General features: G+C 49.9%; 1 protein-coding gene across 1 annotated transcript in view; it reads right to left on the bottom strand.

The window, feature by feature from the left end:
* The window catches only part of spef2 (sperm flagellar 2), a 244,563-nt gene that overhangs the window by 2,690 nt on the left and 214,594 nt on the right, over window positions 1-27,279 (bottom strand). Inside the window, exons 31-37 of the mRNA XM_060847113.1 lie at window positions 20,878-21,107; window positions 18,073-18,179; window positions 12,816-12,998; window positions 8,105-8,197; window positions 5,402-5,578; window positions 4,830-5,012; window positions 2,676-2,798 (exon numbers count right to left, since the gene is read on the bottom strand). Of these exons, the coding sequence (XP_060703096.1) occupies window positions 2,676-2,798; window positions 4,830-5,012; window positions 5,402-5,578; window positions 8,105-8,197; window positions 12,816-12,998; window positions 18,073-18,179; window positions 20,878-21,107 (1,096 nt within the window). The remainder of the gene's footprint in view (window positions 1-2,675; window positions 2,799-4,829; window positions 5,013-5,401; window positions 5,579-8,104; window positions 8,198-12,815; window positions 12,999-18,072; window positions 18,180-20,877; window positions 21,108-27,279) is intronic.

Here is a 27,279-nt window from a genome sequence, read left to right as displayed (position 1 = left end):
GTGTCAGTGTTCACGAGTGAGTGAGATGATATGAGTATAGAAATCAGGGAGAAGGTCTGTGATACAATTAAAGGAATTAGCAGGGACAGAGAGGAGGTTCTGAGTGGTCTAGCAGGCTGACAAGTAAATAAATCTCCAGATCTGGGTGAATTATATCCCAGGGTGTTCAGTAAGGGAAGGGAGGAAATAGTAGGGGAACAGGCAATAATTTTCAATTCCTCTCCGGCTACAGGAGAGAGGCTGGAAGACTCGAGGACAGTCAGACAATGTGGTTACCCTGTGTCTGTGTGGGTTTCCTCCAGGTGCTCCGGTTTCCTCCCACAATCCAAAGATGTGCGGGTCAGGTGAATTGGCCAGAGTGTTAGGTGCATTAGTCAGGGGGAGAATGGGTCTGGGTGGGTTACTCTTCGGCGGGTTGGTGTAGACTTGTTGGGCCGAAGGGCCTGTTTCCACACTGTTAGAAATTTGAAATCTGAAATCAAGAAGGAGCAAGGGTATACCAGGAAAATACAGGCCGTGCAGTGTAAACTCGGTGCTGGGGAAAATCATTGGAAGCAATTCTGAGGGACAGGATAATCTGCATTTGGAAATGCAGTATTTAATCAAGAACAGTCAACACGGTTTTGTTGAGGAGATGTCAAGTCTGAAGAAGGGTCACTGCTCTGGATCTCTCACCACAGATGTGATCAGGTCTGCGCAGATACTCCAGAAATCTCTGCTTTTGTTTCCAACCAAGTCGATTGAATTTTGCAAAGAGGTGACCAGGTGTGTCGATGAGGGCAGTGTAGTCACCTTGAACTTTAGCAAGGCTTTTGATCATGCCCCATATGGGAGACTGACAGCAAAGCTGTGGGACCCAAAGGAATTTAGCAAACTGGATCAAGCATCCTGATGAAGGGCTTAAGCCCTAAACATCGATTCTCCTGCTCCTCGGATGCTGCCTGACCTGCTGTGCTTTTCCAGCATCACTCTCTCGACCCTGGACCCAGAATTGTCTGAGGGGTAGGAAGGACAGGGAGATGGCTCATTGGTGTTTGTGTGATTGGCTGTCTGTGTCCAATGGGGACCCACAGGGGTCAGTGACAGGGCCCTTGCTATGGTTTATATAAATGATTTCGACTTGAATGTAGGAGGCTTGATCAGTACGTGAGCAGATGGTACAAACATTGGTGAATAGTGAAGCAGATAGCCTCAAATTACAGGAGTGTATAGACTGACTGGTCAGATGCACTAATCAACAGCAAATGGAATTCAATCTGGATAAGTGTGAGGTGGGGTACTTGGACAGGACAAACAGGGCAAGGGAATGGTAACTCTCTGGGAAGCACTGAGGATCAGAGGGACCTTGGGCATGTCCACCAATCATTTAAGGTGTCAGGGCAGGTGGATAGATGGTTAAGAAAGCATATGGATTCTTGCTTTTATGAGCCGAGGCATAGAGATTAAGAGCAGGGAGGTTACGCTGGAACTGTCTAAAATGATGATCAGACCACAGCTAAGGTATTGTGTACAGTTCTGGGATCCACATTGTAGAGGGGGATGTGACAGTAAAGGGTACAGAGGGAGACTGACCAGGGTGTGATAGCACTGGGAGAGGGGACAGAGGGAGACTGACCAGGGTGTGATAGCACTGGGAGAGGGGACAGAGGGAGACTGACCAGGGTGTGATAGCACTGGGAGAGGGGACAGAGGGAGAGTGACCAGGGTGTGATAGCACTGGGAGAGGGGACAGAGGGAGCCTGACCAGGGTGTGATAGCACTGGGAGAGGGGACAGAGGGAGACTGACCAGGGTGTGATAGCACTGGGAGAGGGGACAGAGGGAGACTGACCAGGGTGTGATAGCACTGGGAGAGGGGACAGAGGGAGACTGACCAGGGTGTGATAGCACGGGGAGAGGGGGCAGAGGGAGATTGACCAGGGTGTGATAGCACTGGGAGAGGGGACAGAGGGAGACTGACCAGGGTGTTGGGGTGTGTGTGTGGGGGGGGGGGGGGGGGGGGGGGGGGGAGTGTGGGCCTTTGATTTACAGTAAGGGGCAAGGGGTTTAAAGGAGATGTGGGGAAAAACATTTTCACCCAGAGGGTGATATAACCTGGAAACCTGCCCTCACATTGAGGAAGGATTGCGATGTAGACTCGGGATGCCAAAGTATTCAGTGTGCCATGTGCTGGGCAATGGGATTAAAATGGTTAGGAGGTTGTTTTTGACTTGCACAGATCTGATGGGCTCAGCTACAGATCTCTCTAACTCTCTGACAGGGACAGAGAGAGGGGGAGAATGAGACACACACCCCCCATAGACAGATACATAGACACACACACCCACAGACAGACACGCACATCCCCACAGACATCCCCACCCCCACAGACAGACACACACACAGACACGCGCCACGCAGAGGGAGGAGGGGAGAATGCGACAGACATAGATAGGGAGAGAGAGAGAGTGAGAGTGAGAGTGAGAGTGAGAGTGAAATACACAGAGGGAGGTGTAGACAGAGAGAGACAGACAGAGGCAGAGGGAGAGAAAGACAGTGAGAGAGAGGCAGGCAGATGGATAGAGAAAGGGAGAATGAGCAAGAGGGAGAGAAAAGGGAGAGGTGGGGGTGTCAGAGAGAGAGAGAGAGAGAGAGAGAGAGACAATGACAATGAGCAAGACAAAGGTCCCTCCTTACAGGCAGGGTAAATTTGAGAGGATTCTGTATCAGGTCCATGATGAACGGATGCCTCAGTAAAATCTGAAACGGAACAGCTTCAAAGTTCTTTGAACCCAAGTCATTGTACACCTGAGTTAAATGCTGCAAGAGAAAAGAGAGGGTCAGAGTGAGGGTTTGTTTGGGAATGACAGAGAACATCACAATCAGCAAATGTAAGGGGACCCTGTTATCTGCTGGGATTTGGTGAGCTGACCATGGCTGGGTACGCCAGTGTGTCTACTCAGGGAGGACAGGCCATGGCACACGACAACACCCAGTGAGCTGACAAACACTGGCACTCCCCAAAAAAACTAGCAGCAGCAGTCAGCCATTCCGCCCGTTACTCCAGGCACACCCTCCAATACAGCCACGACCAATCCCCTATCTCAATGTCATATTCCTGATTCCACGTTAATCTTTTACATTTTATAGGCATCACCAATCTCTGTCTGACCCACTGACCAACAACAGGACTCACAGTCACAGTCGCCTGTGGTACAGATAGAGGCCCTTCAGGCCACAAAGTGTTAAATGAGCATCATTACGCAGTAAAAAAGTAAAAAATCTTCGAGTAAGCCCTCCTGATGAAGGGCTTATGCTCGAAACGTCGAATTCTCTATTCCTGAGATGCTGCCTAACCTGCTGTGCTTTGACCAGCAACACATTTGCAGCCATCATTACGCAGTGCCAGGCTCCTGCTATCCCCTGTTTGCACATCACTTCCATCCAAATAACTCTCCAGTAGGTGAGTGACTGACTCAGTCAGACCTGTCACTAACACATTTCCAGGCAGTACACTCCAACCCTAACTAACTGCTGAAGAAAAAGTGTTTGTTTTTCACAGCATGTTTGCTCCTTCGGCAGATCACTTTCATAGAACACAGAACAATCCAGCGCAGAACAGGCCCTTCGGCCCTCGATGCTGTGCCAACCTGTGAACTAATCTCAGCTCGTCCCCCTACACTATCCCATCCTCATCCATGTGCTTATCCAAGGATTGTTTAAATCTCCCTCATGTCGCTGAGTTAACTACATTGGCAGGCAGGGCATTCCACCCCCTTACCACTCTCTGAGTAAAGAACCTGCCTCTGACATCTGTCTGAAATCTATCACCCCGCAATTTGTAGTTATGCCGACTCGTACAAGCTGACGTCATCATCCTAGGAAAAAGACTCTCACTGTCTACCCGATCTAATCCTCTGATCATCTTGTATGTCTCTATCAAATCCCCCTTAGCCTTCTTCTCTCCAAAGAGAACAGACCCAAGTCTCTCAGCCTTTCCTCATATGTGTTCTCATTCTTGCTCCTTTCACCAGGAACGGACCTTCTTTATTAGAATGGAACCATCTTTGTAAACCACCCCCACACTCTCTCCAATACACTCACATCTTCCCTATAACGTAGCCCCCATAACTATCCCCAATCCTCCAGCTGGGGTCAAACAGGGTCTTGTACAAGTTCCCCATCACCTCCTCACTCTTGTACTCTCTGCCCCTGTTAATAAAGCTGAGGACACTGTGTGGTTTATTCCCTGCTGTCTCCATCTGTCCTGCCCCCTTCAATGATCTGTGCATTTAGTGATCAATCACAGGACTCAGTGACCAATCACTGGACTCAGTGACCAATCACAGGGTTCAATGACCAATCTCAGGACTCAGTGACCAATCATAGGGTTTAGTGACCAATCACAGTGTTCAATGACCAATCACAGGGTTTAGTGACCAATCATAGCGTTCAGTGACCAATCAAGAGGTTTAGTGACCAATCGCAGGGTTCAGTGACCAATCACAGGACTCAGTGACCAATCACAGCGTTCAGTGACCAATCACAGGGTCCAGTGACCAATCACAGCGTTCAGTGATCAATCAAGAGGTTTAGTGACCAATCGCAGGGTTCAGTGACCAATCACTGGACTCAGTGACCAATCAAGAGGTTTAGTGACCAATCTCAGGCTTCAGTGACCAATCACAGCGTTCAGTGACCAATCAAGAGGTTTAGTGAGCAATCGCAGGGTTCAGTGTCCAATCACTGGACTCAGTGACCAATCACAGGGTTCAGTGAGAATGACCTGTAGTGAGTGACCGGTAACTCCTTGCTACAGAGTGAAGCCTGTAGCTCTGTCATGTTACCTACCTTGCAGTAAAGCTGTTCTGTTTCATACTTGTTGCTATGGCGATGCGTGTCCTCAGTCTTAGCAGCCCCATGGGTCAGGATCTGAAACAGTGCGTATATTGGCACCATCTCAGCTTCATCAGGAGGGGCATCAAGAACACTCGGACACTCCCTGACAGACTGCCGATCAATATACGGTTCAGACTGGATCACAAGATTAGAAATGGATTGTCGTTAAATTGGTCTCTACTCTTTTAAACTGAAAGTAAAGCTCTCTCTACACTGTTCCCCATCAAACACTCCCAGGGAAAGGGACAGCACGGGGTTCGATACAGAGTAAAGCTCCCTCTACACTGTCCCCCCATCAAACACTCCCAGGACAGGGACAGCACAGGGTTAGATACAGAGTAAGGCTCCCTCTACACTGTCCCCTATCAAACACTCCCAGGACAGGGATAGCACGGGGTTAGATACAGAGTAAAGCTCCCTCTACACTGTCCCCCCATCAAACACACCCAGGGACAGGGACAGCATGGGTTTAGATACCGAGTAAAGCTTCCTCTACAGTGTCCCAGGACAGGGACAGTGCTCACCCAGAGTGTGGTGGAGTCTGGCTCTGGATTCCAGGTGAGGATAGTTCCTGCAGCCAGACTGAGTGACCGGTGGAATCCCTGGGTTGGCTCACGGTGAGCAGCGAAGTACAGCAGCATGTTGTTGTATTCCAGTTCGGGTGGAGACCGGCTCTCGTCAGCAAACAGAGTGAAGAACGCCTAGAGCCAAACAGACAGTGTGGGAGAGATCTGCTCAGAGAGAGGGGAACGCCAGCACATGGAGCAGATAGAGGCACAGGTAAGGGAGAGGGGCGAGGGTAAGGCACAGGGAAAGGATGTCCAGTTAAAAGGCAGCTAGGAGACAGTCCTGAGTATAGGCAAAGGGCTGGGGTGTATAGGTGTGTGTGTGTGTGTGTGTGTGTGTTGGGGGGGCGGGGGGGGCGGTGTGGTGTGGGGGTTATGGGAAACAGTAATGGTATACGGTACCACATCATGTTCTACAGGAGTCTGACACAGACAAATCATAATCTGCTGTTACAAACAAAAACAGAAATCGCTGGAGAAATTGTGCAGCTTTGGCCGAATTTTTAGTTTGTAATGGCAGACCACCGGACTCAAAACATTAACTCTCCCTCTCTCTCGCTCTCTCTCCCCGCCCCACAGATACTGCGAGAGCTGCTGAGTTTCTCCAGCGTTTCCTGTCCTTGTTGTTGCAGACCTGTGGTACCTGCTGTTGTTCCACTTGAGTTCACCTCCTGATGGAGCTGAGGTTATTATCCTGACCCGTCCAACCACTTCGACCAGTTGTGCACCTACACCCCCAGGTCTCTTTGCTCTTGGATTCTCTTCAGTCTTGAATTCTTTATTTCCCATTCCCTCTACACATTCTTCAGGCTCAATTAATGCTCTCCCCACTTTGAACTTTCACTGTCACTTGTCTGACAACAGCTTTTCCTCATAGTTCTCCTGTTGGAATTCCACACTAGTCTCACAGCTCACAATCTCCTTTAAATACCTCGTTGATCTCCCAGCTGCTCCATTTTGTGTTTGAGATTAATCCATGAGATGGGGGCGATGCTGGCTAGGCCAGTACTTACTGCCCGTCCCTAGTTGCCCTTTGAGAAGGTGGGGGTGAGCTGCCTTCCTGACCCGCTGCAGTCCAAGTGAAGTGGATTGATACACAATGCCCTGAGGGAGGGAATTCCAGGATTCTGACCCAGTGACACTGAAGGAACGGGATATATTTTTGAGTCAGGATGGTGAGGGGCTCGGAGGGGAACTTGCAGGGTCCGTGTGTGTGGCTTTGTGCTGAATCCTCCGTTCGGTGTTCTTTGTACTATCACGTCTAGGAATGGGAGCTGGTTGTCCTTTTCTTCCTCTCTCGTGAATCGGATTCCTGTGAGTGTGGCGTTGATGATCCAGTGTGTGTTCTCTATTTCTGTGTTTTTCATGATTATAAAGGTGTCGTCCACATATCTGACCCAGAGTTTGGGTTGAATTTGCGGTAAGACTGTTTGTTCTAACCTTTGCATTATCGCTTCTGCTATGAGTCCCGAGATGGGTGAGCCCATGGGTGTGCCGTTGATTTGTTCATATATTTGGTTGTTGAATGTGAAGTGTGTCGTGAGGCACAGGTCCAGTAGTTTCTCTAACGGAGAATTCACCACAAAGGTATACAGGAAAGCCACACACACAGACCAAGTCCTGAACTACGAAAGCAACCACCCCAACACACACAAAATAAGTTACATCAAGACACTATTCAAAAGGGCCACAACACACTGCAGTACACCAGAACTGCAAAAAGAGGAAGAAGAACACCTATACAAGGTATTCACCAAAAATGGATACCCGCGCAATTTCATCAACAGATGCCTCAGGGAAAGACAACGGAACGAGGACATGCCACAACCCAAAGGACTAGCCACACTACCATACATCAGGAACATTTCTGAACTGACAGCCAGACTACTGCGACCACTAGGACTCATAACAGCACACAAACCAACAGCCACTCTCAGACAACAACTCACCAGGACGAAGGACCCGATACCCAGCATGAGCAAAACCAACGTAATGTACAAAATCCCATGCAAGGACTGCACAAAACACTACATAGGACAAACAGGAAGACAGCTAACGATCCGCATCCATGAACACCAACTAGCCACGAAACGACACGACCAGCTATCCTTAGTAGCCACACACAGAGATGACAAACAACATGAATTCGACTGGGACAACACTACTATTATAGGACAAGCCAAACAGAGAACAGCCAGGGAATTCCTAGAGGCATGGCACTCATCCACAGATTCAATCAATAAGCATATCGACCTGGACCCAATATACCGGCCACTGCAGCGGACAGCTGGAACTGACAACCGGAAGTGGCAGAGACAAACCACTACAAATGCCGGAGGAAACATCACAGAAGCGCTTCACAGGAGGCTCCCAAGCACTGAGGATGTCACCTAGACAGGGGACAAAACGTCTGCAACACAAATTCCCAGCTCGGCAAACAGAACCACAATAACAAGAGAGTTTGCCCCGTGACACCCACTGATTCCAGTTTTGCTCAGGCTCCTTGTTGTCACATTTGGTCAAACGCAGCATTGATGGCACGGGCTGTCCCTCCCCCCTCAGTGGGAAGTGAGGCTGGTCAATGGGACCTCTGGGCAAAGGATGTCAGGCAATGTTAAAGGAAAGTGAGGTGATGGTGGGGTCTGCTGAAGGGAACTGTACCTGCTTGAGTTGCTTCAGCCTCTGGAAGGGGAGAGGGGCTGTTGGATCATCTGATGGCTCAACCTCATCGTCCCCCTGAAACCACAGCTCTATCTGCAATCAGAAACCAACAAGAGTTAGAACTGAGAGAGACTGAGGGAACACGACATGGGAGAAGGGGACAGAGACACAAAGAGGGACCGTTGGATGGAGGGAAAGTGGTCGATGGGTAGCCGGGTTTCCGAAGTACAATTCACCTTCCCAAGAGGTTCCTGATTGGGAATCAGATACTCACTCATGAACAGAACGGGTGAGGGGGAGGGACTGACTACTGCATTCACACCCGACGTTCATGGGGAACAGCAAATGTGTCTGATGACCTAGTCTTGTTTCTGTGTCGTGAACCTGTGTACTGCTCCTGTGTAAGTCTAACTCTGCAGCTCTCTGTACTGGGAGAAACTGAGGACTGCAGATGCTGGGGATCAGAGTCTAGATCAGAGTGGTGCTGGAAAAGCACAGCAGGTCAGGCAGCATCCGAGGAGCAGGAAAATTGATGTTTCAGGCAGGAGCCCTTTGATGAAGGGTTTTTGCCTGAAACGTTGATTTTCCTGCTCCTCGGATGCTGCCTGACCTGCTGTGCTTTTCCATCACCACTTTAATCTCAGCTGTCTGTACTGGGCCTGTCTTCTGCAGCCACTCACCATCATTGACAAGCTTCACTGATTTGGCATTTGGTAGGGTCTGTATGGACACCCGGTCAGAAAAAAACACTCTTCTTCAACCATCCTCTGTCTTCTATGGCCAAGCCAATTTGTATCCAAATTACTAACTCACTGTGAATCCATGTGACGTCACCTTCTGGACCAGTCTACCACATGGAACCTCCTCAAATGCTTCGGTCAAGTTCATGAAGACACCATCCCCACCTTCGTCAAGCATCTTCATCACTTCCATAAAAAACTCAGTCAAATTTCTGGGGTCCTGCACTGAGTATCCATAATAAGCCGACTCTTCTCCAAATGTGAGTAACTCCTGCCCCTGAGATTCTTCTCCAATAATCTCCTGACCACTGAGGTAAGGCTCACTAACCAATCATTTCCTGAATTATCCCTGTGGACTTTCTTAAACAAAGGGACAACATTGACTATTCTCCAACCTTCTGGGACTTTGCCTATGGTTCAAGAGGATACAAAAATCAGCATGTGGGAGTGCTCGCTGAGCTGGAAGGTTTCCTTTCAGACGTTTCGTCACCATATTAGGTAACATCATCAGTGAGCCTCTGGTGAAGCACTGTGTTCTGTCCCGTTTTCTACTTGTGTGTCTTGGTCTGTTAAGTTGGGTGATATCATTACCAGTTTGGGGTCCAAATCAATGTGTTTATTAATGGAGTTTCGGTTTGAATGCCAGGCCATGAGGAACTCCCGTGTGTATCTGTTTCACCTGTCCACGGATGTATGTGTCCTTCCCAGTCAAAGTGGTGTCCTTCCCCATCCTTATTAGATTAGACTAGATTAGACTTACAGTGTGGAAACAGGCCCTTCGGCCCAACAAGTCCACACCGACCCGCCGAAGCGAAACCCACCCATACCCTTACATTTACCCCTTACCTAACACTACGGGCAATTTAGCTTGGCCAATTCACCTGACCCACACATCTTTGGACTGTGGGAGGAAACCGGAGCACCCGGAGGAAACCCACGCTGACACGGGGAGAACGTGCAAACTCCACACAGTCAGTCGCCTGAGGTGGGAATTGAACCCGGGTCTCAGGCGCTGTGAGGCAGCAGTGCTAACCACTGTGCGGATGTAGTGAGAGTGGGTCATGTCTTGTGGTGGCTGGTTGGTGTTTGTGTATCCTGGTGGCTAGTTTCCTGCCCGCCTGTCCGATGTGGTGTTTGTTACAGTCCATACAGGGTATTTTGTAAATGACACTCGTTTCGCTGGCTGTTGGTACAGGGTCCTTTAGGTTCGTCAGTAGCTGTGTCAGTGTGTTGGTAGGTTTGTGGGATACCATGATGTCAAGGTTTCTGCACAACACGCTCTGAGACTCTAGCCACACTACCATACATCAAAGACACCTCGGAGATGATTACCACACTACTCCGATCCCTTGGCGTCATGGTATCCCACAGACCTACCAACACACTCACACAGCTACTGATGGACCTAAAGGACCCTGTACCAACAACCAGTGAATCTAATGTCATTTACAAAATACTGTACAGGAACTGTAACAAACATTACATTGGACAAACAGGCAGAAAACTAGCCACCAGGAGACATGAACACCAATTAGCCACAAAACGACTTGACCCACTCTCACTAGTATCCTTACATACGGATGAGGAAGGACACTACTTCAACTGAGACAACACATCCATCCTAGGACAAGCCAAACAGAGACACGCACGAGAATTCCTAGAGGCATGGCGTTCCAAACAGAACTCCATCAATAAACACATCGATTTGGACCCCTTTTACCAACCTCTGAGAAAAAGACAGGAAATTATATCACCCATCTTTACAGACCAAGACACACACATAGAAAGCAGGACAGAACACCAGTGCTTCATCCGGAGGTTCACTGAAGATGTTACCTAGTATGGTGACGAAACGTCAGAAAACGTACCTTCCAGCTCAGCGAGCAAACCTACAACCTGAACATCAACCTGAGCTACAAATCTTCTCAGAAATCACAAGGATATAAATATCTCTGTCAAAGCTCCAGTAAGCTCCTGCCTTACCACCCTCAATGTTCTGGAATTGTTCCCATCAGCCTCTGGGGATTCATTTACCTTAATGTTTGTCAATACAGCCAATACTTCCTCCTCCTTAATATCGACTTGTCCTACAATATCAACGCACCCTCCCTAAACATAACCTCATCCATGTCCTTCCTATCCGTGAATACCGATGTGATGTATTCATTAAGGACCTCACTTCCTTGCCCTGACATCATGCATCAATTCCCTCCTTTGTCCTCAAGTGGACCTATCCTTCCCCTAGACACAGTCTTGCTCCTAATACATGTATAAAGTACCTTGGGAGTTTTCTGCATCCTCCTTGTTAAGGATATTTCAGGGTCGAGAGTGAGGTGCTGGAAAAGCACAGCAGGTCAGGCAGCATCCGAGGGGCAGGAGAATCAATGTTTTGGGCATAAGATCTTCATCAGGACATTCCCGATGAAGGGCTCCTGCCTGAAACATCGCCTCTCCTGCTCCTCGGATGCTGCCTGACCTGCTGTGCTTTTCCAGCACCTCACTCTCGACTCTGATCTCCAGCATCTGCTGTCCTCACTTTTTCCCATAGTCCCTTCTAACCCTCCTAATTCCTCCCATTCACTTCCCCTCAGCTTCCTTTATATTCCTTAGGGGGTGAATTTTAGAAACTTAGTTTCCCAAAACTTCGAGATGCTTCCTTTTACTTTTTGATTAAACTTCCAATATCTTTTCTCATCCAGGGTATCCAAACCTTGCTGTTCTTGACCTGAATCCTCTTTGTGGATTGTATTATACAGGGCCTTGTAGGAGGACCCTGTATTTTGACCGTGTATTGTGGATCTTTGTTGAATTGGTCTTGTGTTGCAGGGCTGTGTTTGTGTGCCTGCTTCAAATTGTGTTTTGATCCTGTGTTATGTGTGGGATGTGGGACCAGTGTTTATTCCGCGTCCCTAGTTGCCCCTTGAGAAGGTGGGGGTGAGCTGCCTTCCTGACCCGCTGCAGTCCATGTGCTGTAGGGTGACCCACAATGCCCTGAGGGAGGGAATCCCAGGATTCTGACCCAGTGACACTGAAGGAACGGGATATATTTCCAACTCAGGATGGTGAGGGGCTTGGAGGGGAACCTGCAGGGGGTGGTGTTCCCGTGTACCTGCTGCCTTTGCCCTTCGCGATGGAAGTGGCTGTGGGTTTGGAAGGTACTGCCTGAGGATCTTTGGTGAATTTCTGCAGGGCATCTTGTAGAGAGTACACACTGCTGTTACTGAGCATCGGTGGGGGGAGGGAGGGGATGGTACACACTGCTGTTACTGAGCGTCAGTGGGGGGGGAGGGAGGGCATGGTACACACTGCTGTTACTGAGTGTCGGTGGGGGGAGGGAGGGGATGGTACACACTGCTGTTACTGAGCGTCAGTGGGGGGGGAGGGAGGGCATGGTACACACTGCTGTTACTGAGCATCAGTGGGGGGGGAGGGAGGGGATGGTACACACTGCTGTTACTGAGTGTCAGTGGAGGGGGAGGGAGGGGATGGTACACACTGCTGTTACTGAGTGTCAGTGGGGGGGGAGGGAGGGGATGGTACACACTGCTGTTACTGAGCGTCAGTGGGGGGGAGGGAGGGGATGGTACACACTGCTGTTACTGAGCGTCAGTGGGGGGAGGGAGGGCATGGTACACGCTGCTGTTACTGGGCGTCGGTGGGGGGGAGGGAGGGGATGATTGAGGATGTGGTGCCAATTAAACGGGCTGCTTTGTCCTGGATGGTGTTGAGCTTCTTGAGTGTTGTTGGAGCTGCCCCCATCCAGGGCAAGTGGGGAGTGTTCCATCCCACTCCTGCCTGGTGCTTTATAAATGGTTTGGAGTTGTGTTTCTTGACCTGTGTTGCTGGATTGCAGTGTGAGTCCATGTTGTGGGTCTGTGTGCCAGTTTCAGGTGGATGTCTGTGTTGCGTGTGTGAGTACATTGTACAGTCATCACAGTTGTGTTTCCAGACTCTGTGAGCTGTGACTTTACCTGATCATACTGTTCCTTTGTAACAAAGCCAGTATCTGCAACATCGATGGCCTGGAATCTTATTTTAGTGTCGAGCAGTTCAGCAAGTGAGGGATAAGGCCAGGGCTGAGCAGCTGAGAGCAGGAATTGCCGCCAATCCAACAGATCTGACTCTGCAGTCAGGATCCTGGTAATATCCAACACCTTGGAAACAACAGAAAAGTGAAAGGCTCATGTATCGGCACCAACAGAGGCAGCCTAAGGTTAACAGCAACTCAGAAACCGGTCATAACAATCCAGACCAAAGGGGTAGCCATGGGCACCCGTATGGGCCCCAGCTATGCCTGTCTCTTCGTTGGCTACGTAGAACAGTCCATCTTCTGTAATTACACCAGCACCACTCCCCACCTCTTCCTCCGCTACATTGATGACTGCATTGGCGCCACCTCGTGCTCCCGCGAGGAGGTTGAGCAATTCATCAACTTTACCAACACATTCCACCCTGACCTTAAATTTACCTGGACCATCTCTGACACCTCCCTCCCCTTCCTGGACCTCTCCATCTCCATTAATGACGACCGACTTGACACTTACGTTTTTTACAAACCCACTGACTCCCACAGCTACCTGGATTACACCTCTTCCCACCCTACCTCTTGCAAAAATGCCATCCCGTATTCCCAATTCCTCTGCCTCCGCCGTATCTGCTCCCAGGAGGACCAGTTCGACCACAGAACACACCTGATGGCCTCCTTCTTTAGAGACCGCAATTTCCCCTCCCACGTGGTTAAAGATGCCCTCCAACACATCTCGTCCACATCCCGCACCTCTGCCCTCAGACCCCACCCCTCCAACCGTAACAAGGACAGAATGCCCCTGGTGCTCACCTTCCACCCTACAAACCTTCACATAAACCAAATCATCCGCCGACATTTCCGCCACCTCCAAATGGACCCCACCACCAGGGATATATTTCCCTCTCCACCCCTTTCCACCTTCCGCAAAGACCGTTCCCTCCGTGACTACCTGGTCAGGTCCACGCCCCCCTACAACCCACCCTCCCATCCTGGCACCTTCCCCTGCCACCGCAGGAACTGTAAAACCTGTGCCCACACCTCCTCCCTCACCTCTATCCAAGGCCCTAAAGGAGCCTTCCATATCCATCAAAGTTTTACCTGCACATCCACTAATATCATTTATTGTATCCGTTGCTCCCGATGCGGTCTCCTCTACATTGGGGAGACTGGGCGCCTCCTAGCAGAGCGCTTTAGGGAACATCTCCGGGACACCCGCACCAATCAACCACACCGCCCCGTGGCCCAACATTTCAACTCCCCCTCCCACTCTGCCGAGGACATGGAGGTCCTGGGCCTCCTTCACCGCCGGTCCCTCACCACCTGACGCCTAGAGGAAGAACGCCTCATCTTCCACCTCGGAACACTTCAACCCCAGGGCATCAATGTGGACTTCACCAGTTTCCTCATTTCCCCTCCCCCCACCTTACCTCAGCTCCAACCTCACAGCTCAGCACTGTCCCCATGAGTTGTCCTACCGGCCAATCTCCCTTCCCACCGATCCACTCCACCTATCACTCCTCTAACCTATCACTTCCATCCACACTCCCATTCATCTATTGTACTCTATGTTACTTCCTCCCCACCCCCCACCCCCTCTCATTTATCTCTCCACTCTGCAGGCACCGCGCCTGTATTCCTGATGAAGGGCTTTTGCCCGAAATGTCGATTTTCCTGCTCCTTGGATGCTGCCTGAACTGCTGTGCTTTTCCAGCACCACTCTGATCTCGACATCAGTAGAGATACAGTCAGTAACACAGGGCGCTGGGGGGAGAGGGGTTACTGGGTGACAGTGTGAGGGAGCTGGATTAACATCAGTAGGGATACAGTCAGTAACACAGGGCGCTGGGGGGGAGAGGGGTTACTGAGTGACAGTGTGAGGGAGCTGGATTAACATCAGTATGGATACAGTCAGTAACACAGGGCGTTGGGGGGGAGAGGGGTTACTGAGTGACAGTGTGAGGGAGCTGGATTAACATCAGTAGGGATACAGTCAGTAACACAGGGCGCTGGGGGGGAGAGGGGTTACTGAGTGACAGTGTGAGGGAGCTGGATTAACATCAGTAGGGATACAGTCAGTAACACAGGGCGCTGGGAGGGAGAGGGGTTACTGAGTGACAGTGTGAGGGAGCTGGATTAACATCAGTAGGGATACAGTCAGTAACACAGGGCCCTGGGGGGGAGAGGGGTTACTGAGTGACAGTGTGAGGGAGCTGGATTAACATCAGTAGGGATACAGTCAGTAACACAGGGCACTGGGGGGAGAGGGGTTACTGAGTGACAGTGTGAGGGAGCTGGATTAACATCAGTAGGGATACAGTCAGTAACACAGGGCACTGGGGGGGAGAGGGGTTACTGAGTGACAGTGTGAGGGAGCTGGATTAACATCAGTATGGATACAGTCAGTAACACAGGGCCCTGGGGGGGAGAGGGGTTACTGAGTGACAGTGTAAGGGAGCTGGATTAACATCAATAGGGATACAGTCAGTAACACAGGGCACTGGGGTGGAGAGGGGTTACTGAGTGACAGTGTGAGGGAGCTGGATTAACATCAGTAGGGATACAGTCAGTAACACAGGGCCCTGAGGGGGGAGAGGGGTTACTGAGTGACAGTGTGAGGGAGCTGGATTAACATCAGTAGGGATACAGTCAGTAACACAGGGCACTGGGGGGGAGAGGGGTTACTGAGTGACAGTGTGAGGGAGCTGGATTAACATCAGTAGGGATACAGTCAGTAACACAGGGCCCTGAGGGGGGAGAGGGGTTACTGAGTGACAGTGTGAGGGAGCTGGATTAACATCTGTAGGGATACAGTCAGTAACACAGGGCCCTGGGGGGGAGAGGGGTTACTGAGGGACAGTGTGAGGGAGCTGGATTAACATCAGTAGAGATACAGTCAGTAACACAGGGTGCTAGGAGAGGGGGGGGTTATTGAGTGACAGTGTGAGGGAGCTGGATTAATATCAGGAGAGATACAGTCAGTAACACAGGGCGCTGGGGGGAGAGGGGTTACTGAGTGACAGTGTGAGGGAGCTGGATTAACATCAGTAGAGATACAGTCAGTAACACAGGGCCCTGGGGGGGAGAGGGCTTACTGAGGGACAGTGTGAGGGAGCTGGATTAACATCAGTAGAGATACAGTCAGTAACACAGGGCCCTGGGGGGGAGAGGGGTTACTGAGGGACAGTGTGAGGGAGCTGGATTAACATCAGTAGAGATACAGTCAGTAACACAGGGCACTGGGGGGAGAGGGGTTACTGAGTGACAGTGTGAGGGAGCTGGATTAACATCAGTAGGGATACAATCAGTAACACAGGGCCCTGAGGGGGGAGAGGGGTTACTGAGTGACAGTGTGAGGGAGCTGGATTAACATCAGTAGAGATACAGTCAGTAACACAGGGTGCTAGGAGAGGGGGGGGTTATTGAGTGACAGTGTGAGGGAGCTGGATTAATATCAGGAGAGATACAGTCAGTAACACAGGGCGCTGGGGGGAGAGGGGTTACTGAGTGACAGTGTGAGGGAGCTGGATTAACATCAGTAGAGATACAGTCAGTAACACAGGGCCCTGGGGGGGAGAGGGCTTACTGAGGGACAGTGTGAGGGAGCTGGATTAACATCAGTAGAGATACAGTCAGTAACACAGGGCCCTGGGGGGGAGAGGGGTTACTGAGGGACAGTGTGAGGGAGCTGGATTAACATCAGTAGAGATACAGTCAGTAACACAGGGCACTGGGGGGAGAGGGGTTACTGAGTGACAGTGTGAGGGAGCTGGATTAACATCAGTAGGGATACAGTCAGTAACACATGGCCCTGGGGGGAGAGGGGTTACTGAGTGACAGTGTGAGGGAGCTGGATTAACATCAGTAGAGATACAGTCAGTAACACAGGGCACTGGGGGGAGAGGGGTTACTGAGTGACAGTGTGAAGTAGCTGGATTAACATCAGTAGGGATACAGTCAGTAACACAGGGCGCTGGGGGGGAGAGGGGTTACTGAGTGACAGTATGAGGGAGCTGGATTAACATCAGTAGGGATACAGTCAGTAACACAGGGCGCTGGGAGAGGGGGGGGCGTTATTGAGTGACAGTGTGAGGGAGCTGGATTAACATCAGGAGAGATACAGTCAGTAACACAGGGCACTGGGGGGGAGAGGGGTTACTGAGTGACAGTGTGAGGGAGCTGGATTAACATCAGTAGGGATACAGTCAGTAACACAGGGCCCTGGGGGGGAGAGGGGTTACTGAGTGACAGTGTGAGGGAGCTGGATTAACATCAGTAGGGATACAGTCAGTAACACAGGGCCCTGGGGGGGAGAGGGGTTACTGAGGGACAGTGTGAGGGAGCTGGATTAACATCAGTTGGGATACAGTCAGTAACACAGGGCGCTGGGGGGGAGAGGGGTTACTGAGTGACAGTGTGAGGGAGCTGGATTAACATCAGTAGGGATACAGTCAGTAACACAGGGCCCTGAGGGGGGAGAGGGGTTACTGAGTGACAGTGTGAGGGAGCTGGATTAACATCAGTTGGGATACAGTCAGTAACACAGGGCGCTGGGGGGGAGAGGGGTTACTGAGTGACAGTGTGAGGGAGCTGGATTAACATCAGTAGGGATACAGTCAGTAACACAGGGCCCTGGGGGGGAGAGGGGTTACTGAGTGACAGTGTGAGGGAGCTGGATTAACATCAGTAGGGATACAGTCAGTAACACAGGGCCCTGGAGGGGAGAGGAGTTTGACTCCCACCACAACAGCTGGGAAGAATTGAATTCAAGATAAAAGGCCAAATCTGGAATTAAAAGTCTAATGATGAACAAGAATCCATTGTCGATTGTCAGAAAAGACCATTTGGGTCTCTAATGTCCTTTCGGGAAAGAAACTGCTATCTGGACCTGATCCAGCCTATACGTGACTCCAGACCCACAGCAATGGGGCTTATAGTTAACTGCCCCTGGGCAATCAGGGATGGGTAATAAATTGCTGCCTTAGCTCACATCCCCCTCATCCTGTGAATAAATGATTATAAAAGGTGATTTGTCTGGCATACACATACACAGCCTCCGTCTGGGGTCATGTGACCCTGAAAATAGAGGGTCAGTGAGTGGTCACTGCTGGCCACCTTCCCAAATTGCCTTGCCTTTGGTTTGTTGTGATTGAGGAAAATGCAATGTGTAGGTCATCAGTGAGTGACTGAGGAGGTGGCCCTACCTGTGAGTAAGAGATGGAACTCCATTGGTCAGGCATTTGGTCTGTGCCAAGGTCCACTGTCACCAGGTCCTGTAAAATCTCAATGAATTCCTTTTTCAACATGACACCTGCAGCGTACACCAGGGAGAAAAGGGGAGAGTGACTGCCCGAACAGGATTCAAGCATCAATCCCAGGGGGGTGGGAGGGGGAGTGCCTGAGAGGGGAGAGGATGGGAGGTGAGGGGAGGGGATGGAGGAGGAGGAGAGGAGATGGGGGTGTGAGGTGAGGGGATGGGAAGGGAGGGGAGGGGGAATGTGAGGGGAGGTGAGGGGAGGGGAGGGGTGGGAGGATCGCCCTGTGAGTGTCACCGAGAGGAGCAGCCAAGGTAAAGGCTGTGTTTTTCTTCCAAAGCCCACCGAGATAGGATTCGGTTTTCGGTTACATCACTTCCTCAGCTTTGTCTCCTTCACAAGTTTGAAAATATGACGTTTGCTTTCCCTCGATTTCTATTGGGGAAAGTATGTTCAGACCATGTTATTTTGTTTCTTTGTATTTTGAGCATGGATTAATATGGAAAGGAGTTTCTGAACTTTTAAAGACAAGTCGATGTACGTGTGTGTGTGTGTGTGTGTGTGTGTGTGTGTGTGTGTGTGTGTGTGTGTGTGTGTGTGTGTGTGTGTGTGGAGTGTCTGTGTTTGTATGTGTCTGTGTGTGTGTGTCTGTGTGTGTATGTGTGTGTGTATGTGTCTGTGTGTGTGTGTCTGTGTATGTGTCTGTGTGTGTGTGTCTGTGTGTGTGTGTCTGTGTGTGTGTGTGTGTATGTGTCTGTGTGTGTGTGTATGTGTCTGTGTGTATGTGTGTCTGTGTGTGTGTGTGTCTGTGTGTGTGGTGTTTACGCTGCTCTTTACCTGGAGAAAGCCTGGCCCTTGGTGGACAGTAAAAAATGAGGTCTGCAGATGCTGGAGATCACAGCTGAAAATGTGTAGGCTGGTTAAAGCACAGCAGGTTAGGCAGCATCCAAGGAATAGGAAGGGCTGATGAAGGGCTTATGCCCGCAACGTCGAATTTCCTGTTCCTTGGATGCTGCCTAACCTGCTGTGCTTTAACCAGCAACACATTTTCAGCCTTGCTGGGCAGTGCCGGGGGGTGGATGTGGAGGTACGCAGCGTGACATTTGACTGCCAACAGGTAGCTGATTGGTTTGTGAGCAGTCAGAGAGGCCAAAGGTCATCAGTCTAATGACAACTCTGTTGGCTTGTGCCCAGCTGAACAGCTTGTGGGTGTGAACGATTCAGTGAGAAGCCTTTGGACTGTTAGAATGACAGGTGTTGTGACTCTGCAGTAAAATCCAAGCAGCCTGAAGAAAGCCAGTTGCTGTCAGTTGTTACCTTGAACTAGAGACTAAGGGACTGTGTAGTTAGTGTACCAACCACCCTGTGCTATCTGCAAAGAATAGGGAAAAGGAAAATGAAGAACAGAAAGTCTTGGTAAAGAAAGGGGAAATTTGAACAAACCTGATGGGACCTTCTTTCCCCGGTTTTTCCCCAACATCCATAAAATCAATGTTTTTTTGTCTGTCAGTGTCTGTGCCGGTATGTGTACGGGGTGTTTAAACAAGGATTGGTGGGTCAACAAGGAGAGTCACATGTGAGAGGGTGGTGCTGGAAAAGTACAGCAAGTCAGGCAGCATCCAAGGAGCAGGAGAGTCGACGTTTCGGAAAATCATTCCTGATGAAGGGCTCCGGTTCGAAATGTTGATTCTCCTGCTCCTCGGATGCTGCCTGACCTGCTGTGCTTTTCCAGCAACACACTCTCGACTCTGATCTCCAGCATCTGCCGTCCTCACATTCTCTCAGACTTCGCTGTCTCCAAGTAGAGTCATATGTTAATAGCTCCTAGAGGTTTACTTGTGATTTTTTTTTGGTTCCCTACAGTGTGGAAACAGGCCCTTCGGCCCAACCTGTCCATACTGACCCTCCAAAGAGCAATCCACCCAGACCCTCCGAATACTATGGGGTAATTTAACATGGCCAAGTCACCTGACCTGCACATCTTTGGATTTGGGAGGGGACCCACACAGACACGGGGAGAACGTGCAATCTCCACACAGTCACTCACCCGAGGCTGGAATCGAACCTGAGACCCTGGTACTGTGAGGCAGCAGTGCTAACCACTGAGCCACCATGCCGATCCTGAGGAAAGACAGGACTTGCTGGAATTGAGAGGACTGAGGGGCTTATCTCATAGAACCATATAAAACCCTGATGGGACTGGACAGGCTGGATGGGGGAAGAAAGTTCCTGATGTTGGGGATGCCCAGAACTAGGGGTCACAGTCGAAGAGTAAGGGGTAGGCCATTCAGGACTGAGATGAGGAAGAATTTCTTCCCTCAGAGTTGGGAACCTGCAGAATCTCACAGGAAGTTGTTGGGGTCAGTTCAATACATATGTTCAAGAGGGAGTTGGACATGGTTCTTGTGGCTAAAGGGATCAAGGCGTATGGGGAGAAAGCAGGAACAGGACACTGAGATTACATGATCAGCCGTGATCGCGTTGAATGATGGTGCAGGTTTGAAGGGCTGAATGGCCTCTTCCTGCCCCTATTTTCTGTGTTTCTGTGATTAGGATTTCCAATAAGCTGTGGTTCTTCTTAAATACAGAAACCTGATCTGTGTTTCCATCAGATAGCTCCAATCAGGGACTTTGCATACTTGGATGAAACAATGAACTTTAGTGGTGATGCTGAGAGAATCAGTGATTGAGAATCAGGCACGTTCCCATGTGGGTGTGACAACAACAGCAGCCTGTCCATGTCCGAGGACTTACCTGTGGGTGCCACAAGCATAAACTGTCGATGCAGGTTAGTCAGCTGCTCGATTGTTAGCTCGCCTTCTTTTGGAATCTCTTTGGAAGGTTCGCGGGTGAATGGTGGAGGGTCAGGAACCACCTTCACATCTCCATTGACAAAGAACTCCTTGCTTTTGAGGATGAGCTGGTGTTCTATCTTGGTGCCAGCATCCACATACCCCAGGGTGATATCCAGCAGAGTGTTGATGCTGGAAAACCACACAAAGGGTTGGATTACAGTCAGAAACTAGACCCTTAGGAGATACAAGAAGTGACGACTTAAAGTCAGTCATCACCATATACAGCAAGAGCTAGAGACATCCATTTCTTGTCAGGGACAGAGAGGAGTGAAATCGAGGGAAAAGAGTGAACTCTAGAATGTGAAGAAGGCTTTTTTGCCAGCCATGTGATCACAGGAGCAGAGTTGTTGCTTGATTTGTTTGTGGGTCAGTATTAGACAATGTGCTGGCCACTCATAGAACATTACAGCGCAGTACAGGCCCTTCGGCCCTCAATGTCGTGCTGCCCTGTCGTACCAATCTGAAGCCCATCTAACCGACACTATTCCACTATCATCCATATGCTTACCCAATGACCATTTCAATGCCCTTAAAGTTGGTGAGTCTACTGCTGTTGCAGGCAGGGTATTCCACGCCCCTACTACTCTCTGAGTAAAGAAACTACCTCTGACATCCGTCCTATATCTATCACCCCACAATTTAAAGCTACGTCCCCTCGTGCTAGCCATCACCATCCAAGGAAAAAGGCTCTCCCTGTCCACCCTATCTAACCCTATGATTATCTTATATGTCTCTGTTAAGTCACCTCTCAACCTTCTTCTCTCTATCAAAAACAGCCTCAAGTCCCTCAGCCTTTCCTCGGAAGACCTTCCCTCCGTACCAGGCAACATCCCAGTAAATCTCCTCTGCACCCTTTCCAAAGCTTCCACATCCTTCTTATAATGCGGTGCCCAGAACTGTACACAATACTCCAAGTGCGGCTGCACCAGAGTTTTGTACAGCTGTAGCATAACCTCATGGTTCCGGAACTCGATCCCTCTATTAATAAAAGCTAACACACTGTATGCCTTCTTAACAACCCTGTCAGCCTGGGTGGCAACTTTCAGGGATCTATGTACATGGACACCGAGATCTCTCTGTTCAATTACACTGCCAAGAATAAGCCCAGTACTCTGCATCCCTGTTACTCCGACCAAAGTGAATCACCTCACACTTGTCCGCATTAAACTCCATTTGCCACCTCTCAGCCCAGCTCTGCAGCTTATCTATGTCTCTCTGTAACCTACAACATCCTTCGTCATGATCCACAACTCCACCGACCTTAGTGTCATCTGCAAATTTACTAACCCACCCTTCTACGCCCTCATCCAGGTCATTTATAAAAATGACAAACAGCAGTGGACCCAACACCGACCCTTGTGGTACACCACTGGTAACTGGGCTCCAGGATGAACATTTCCCATTAACCACCACCCTCTGTCTTCTTTCAGCAAGCCAATTACTGATCCAAACTGCTATATCTCCCACAATCCCATTCCTCCGCATTTTGTACAATAGCCTACTGTGGGGAACCTTATCGAACGCCTTGCTGAAATCCATATACACCACATCAACCGGTTTACTCTCATCTACCTGTTTGGTCACCTTCTCAAAGAACTCAATAAGGTTTGTGAAGTATGACCTACCCTTCACAAAACCGTGCTGACTATCTCTAAATAAATTATTCCTTTCTAGTTGATTATAAATCCTATCTCTTATAATCCTTTCCAACATTTTACCAACAACTGAAGTAAGGCTCACTGGTCTATAATTACCAGGATTGTCTCTACTCCCCTTCTTGAACAGGAGAACCACATTTGCTATCCTCCAGTCTTCTGGCACTATTCCTGTAGACAATGATGACATAAAAATCAAATCCAAAGGCTCTGCAATCTCCTCCATGCATCCCAGAGATTCCTAGGATAAATCCCATCCGGCCCAGGGGACTTATATCTTTTCACACTCTCCAGAACTGCTAACACCTCCCTGTGAACCTCAATCCCATTTAATCTAGTAGCCTGTATCTCAGTATTCTCCTCGACAACATTGTCTTTTTATGTGTGAATACTGACAAAAATTATTCATTTAGCGCTTCTCCTATTTCCTTGGACTCCACGCACAACTTCTCACTCCTGTCTTTGACGGACCCTAATCGTACTTAAGTCATTCGTTTATTCCTGATATACCTATAGAAAGCTTTATGATTTTCCTTGATCCTCCCTGCCAAGTTGTCTCATGACCCCTCCTCGCTTTTCTTAACTCTATTTTTAGGTCTTTCCTGGATAACTTGTAACTCTCAAGCACACTAACTGAGCCTTCACATCCCATCCTAACTTCCTCTTGACAAGAGTTTCAACTTCTTCAGTAAACCACGGCTCCTGCGCTTGACCACTTCCTCCCTGTCTGACAGGTACATACTTATCGAGGACGCGCAGTGGCTGTTCCTTGAACAAGCTCCACATTTCAAGAGTGTCCATCCCCTGCAGTTTCCTTCCCCATCCTATGTTTCCTAAATCTTGCCTAAACACATCATCATTGCCTTTCCCTCAGCTATAACTCTTCCCCTGCGGTATATACTTATCCCTTTCCATCACTGAAGTAAACATAACCGAATTGTGGTCACTATCACCAAAGTGCTCACCTACCTCCAAGTCTAACACCTGGCCGGGCTCATTACCCAGTACCAAACCCAATGTGGCCTTGTCCCTTGTTGGCCTGTCTACATACTGTGTCAGGAAACTCTCCTGCACACGCTGGACAAAAACTGACCCATCTCAAGTACTCAAACTATAGAATTTCCAGTCAGTATTTGGAAAGTTAAAGTCCCCTATAACAACCACCCTGCCCCACTCACTCCTATCCAGAATCATCATTCCTATCCTTTCCTCTACATCTCTGGAACTATTCGGAGGCCTATACAAAACTCCCAACAGGGTGACCTCTCCTTTCTTGTTTCTAACCTCAGCTCATACTACCTCAGTTGACGAGTCCCCAAACATCTTTTCAGCAACTGTAATACTGTCCTTGACCAACAATGCCACACCTCCCCCTCTTTTACCATCTTCTCTGTTCTTACTGAAACATCTAAATCCTGGAACCTGCAACAACCATTCCTGTCCCTGCTCTATCCATGTCTCCGAAATGGCCACAACATCGAAGTCCCAGGTACCAACCCATGCTGCAAGGTCACCCACCTTATTCCAGATGCTCCTGGCCTTGAAGGAGACACACTTCAAACCACCTTCCTGCTTGTCGGTTAACTCTTGTGACCTTGAAACCTGACCTGACTACCCTCAACCTCCTGGGCACTGGAACTACAATCCAGGTTCCCATCCCCCTGCTGAATTAGTTTAAATCCTCCGAAAGACCATTAGCAAATGTCCCCCCATGATACTGGTACCCCTCTGGTTCAGTGAAGACATCCTGTTTGTACAGGTCCCACACACCCCAGAAAGAGCCTCAATTATCCAGGTATCTGAATCTGTCCCTCCTGCACCATCCCTGTGGCTGTGTTCAACTCCCCTCTCTCCCTATTCCTCACCTTGCTAGCATGTGACACGGGCAACAAACTAGAGATAACAACTCTAGTGGGTGGCACAGTGGTTAGCACTGCTGTCTCACAGTGCCAGAGACCCGGGTTCAATTCCCGACTCAGGCGACTGACTGTGTGGAGTTTGCACGTTCTCCCCGTGTCTGCGTGGGTTTCCTCCGGGTGCTCCGGTTTCCTCCCACAGTCCAAAGATGTGCAGGTCAGGTGAATTGGCCATGCTAAATTGCCCGTAGTGTTAGGTAAGGGGTAAATGTAGGGGAATGGGTGGGTTGCGCTTCGGCGGGTCGGTGTGGACTTGTTGGGCCGAAGGGCCTGTTTCCACACTGTAAGTAATCTAATCTAATCTAAAATCTCTGCTTGTTCTGGCTCTAAGCTTCCACACTAGCTCCGTGAATTTCTGCCTGAAATCCCCATCCTTTTCCTACCTATGTCGTTGGTGCCCATGTGGACCCTGACTTGGGGCTGCTCCCCCTCTCCCTGTGGCTGACTTACCACACAGGGTGAATCAGTTACAGACATATGGTGAGTTGATGTGCTCCCCACATGAGATTCCAGTCAGCTGGCTAATAGGACCCTGCAGCAGCCTGTCAGAGACTGACAGAGTTCCAGATTCAGACACAAGGTGTGCTCATTGAAAACAGAAAATCCTGGAAGAAAAGCTATTGGTAAATGGAACATCTTGCAGCTCAACTCTGTGCAGGTTCCAAGCAAGAGGCCTTGTTGATCAGAGTGAATCCTTGCTAAAATATTTGAGCATCCATACCACAAATGGGCCATGACTGACTGCTCCGAAAAACAATCACCAACAGAGAAGGTGTAACAGCTCCCTACACGGTCACTCAGCCTCCCTCCCCTCAATTCCAGCTCATTCCTGGGGACTGTTCCAACGTTCCTCCATATTCAAAGGAAATAAAGCAGCAGAGTTTCAGGTTTGGGCTGGGGAGGGCTGGGGGGGAACTGACTGACTGGCTCCATGGATCACTGTGATTTTACACAAGAAGCTGGCGATACTGACCATTGAGAAGCTGCTGAGGCCATAGTACACCCGCCAGCAGACTAGACAAAAACACATGCTGCTGGAGAACCTCAGCAGGTCTGGCAGGATCTGGGAATGGCAGAACTACTCTGAATAAAGGTCACTCGACACAAACTGTGAACTGTTTCTCAATCCAGAGAGGCTGCCACAGTGGCAGAGATTCACAATCACTTTCTGCTTTTGTTTCAGACGTTCAGGAGCTGCAGGAATAGATTTTATTTCACCATCTGCCCAGGTCAGTCATTGTAGCAGTGAATCATAGAACCCCAACACTGCAATCCGAGATCACAGCGACAGCTCCACCACACACTCAGAGTACACATTGAGTGATCCACCACACACCCAGTTAGAGAGCACATTGAGTGATCCACCACACACCCAGTTAGAGAGCACACTGAGTGATCCACCACACACCCAGTTAGAGAGCACACTGAGTGATCCACCACACGCCCAGTTAGAGAGCACATTGAGTGATCCACCACACACCCAGTTAGAGAGCACACTGAGTGATCCACCACACACCCAGTTAGAGAGCACACTGAGTGATCCATCACACACCCAGTTAGAGAGCACATTGAGTGATCCACCACACACCCAGTTAGAGAGCACACTGAGTGATCCACCACACACCCAGTTAGAGAGCGCACTGAGTGATCCACCACACACCCAGTTAGAGAGCACACTGAGTGATCCATCACACACCCAGTTAGAGAGCACACTGAGTGATCCACCACTCGCCCAGTTAGAGAGCACACTGAGTGATCCACCACACACCCAGTTAGAGAGCACACTGAGTGATCCACTACACACCCAGTTAGAGAGCACACTGAGTGATCCACCACACACCCAGTTAGAGAGTGGGGAAGAGTGAGTGAGAGAGTGGGGAAGAGAGAGGGAGAGTGGGAGATAGAGAGGGCGACAGTGTGGGGTATAGAGGGAGAGAGTGGGAAAGAGAGGGGGAGAGAGAGTCGGGAAGAGAGAGGGAGAGGGAGGTAGAGAGTCAGAGAGAGTGGGGAAGAGCGAGGGAGAGTGTGGGGAAGGGAGGGAGGGAGAGGGGTAGAGAGACAGAGTGAGTGGGGGAGAGAGAGGGAGAGTGTGGGGAAGAGAGGGCGAGAGAGTGGAGAAGAGAGGGAGGGAGAGGGGAAAAGAGTGGGGAAGAGAGGGAGAGAGTGGGGAAGAGAGAGGGAGAGGGAGGGGGAGAGAGATGGAGAGAGTGGGGGAGAGAGAGGGAGAGAGTGAGGGAGAGAGTGTGGGGGAGAGAGGATGAGCTTGTGAGACATTGAAGGTGGCTCTGTCTGGTTATTTGCGGTCAGGGGGTGTAGGCAGGAGATTGGAATGAGATCATGAGCTTGTTTGAAGATCCAGTGCTGGCGTCATGGGCTAAGTGCATAACACCCCTATGATTCTGTGATCCAGAGGGATTACACAGACCGGCATTGTTCCCCTTGGAGCAAAGGGGATTGGGTTGAGGGGAGAGCACAGACTGGTACAGCACAGGCACAGGCCCTTTGCCACACTAAGACTGTGCCGACATACAAGAACAGGAAGGCAGATTACTACGTAAATGGAGTCAATTTAGGTAAAGGAGCAGTACAGAGAGATCTGGGTGTTCTTGTACACCAGTCAATGAAGGCCAGCATGCAGGTACAGCAGGTAGTGAAGAAGGCTAATAGCATGCTGGCCTTCATAACAAGAGGGATTGAGTATAGAAGCAAAGAGGTGCTTCTGCAGCTGTA

This window comes from Hemiscyllium ocellatum, chromosome 2 (genome assembly GCF_020745735.1).
Source record: "Hemiscyllium ocellatum isolate sHemOce1 chromosome 2, sHemOce1.pat.X.cur, whole genome shotgun sequence".
NCBI classification, from domain to species: domain Eukaryota; kingdom Metazoa; phylum Chordata; class Chondrichthyes; order Orectolobiformes; family Hemiscylliidae; genus Hemiscyllium; species Hemiscyllium ocellatum.
This window is presented reverse-complemented; position numbering and strand designations above follow the sequence as displayed.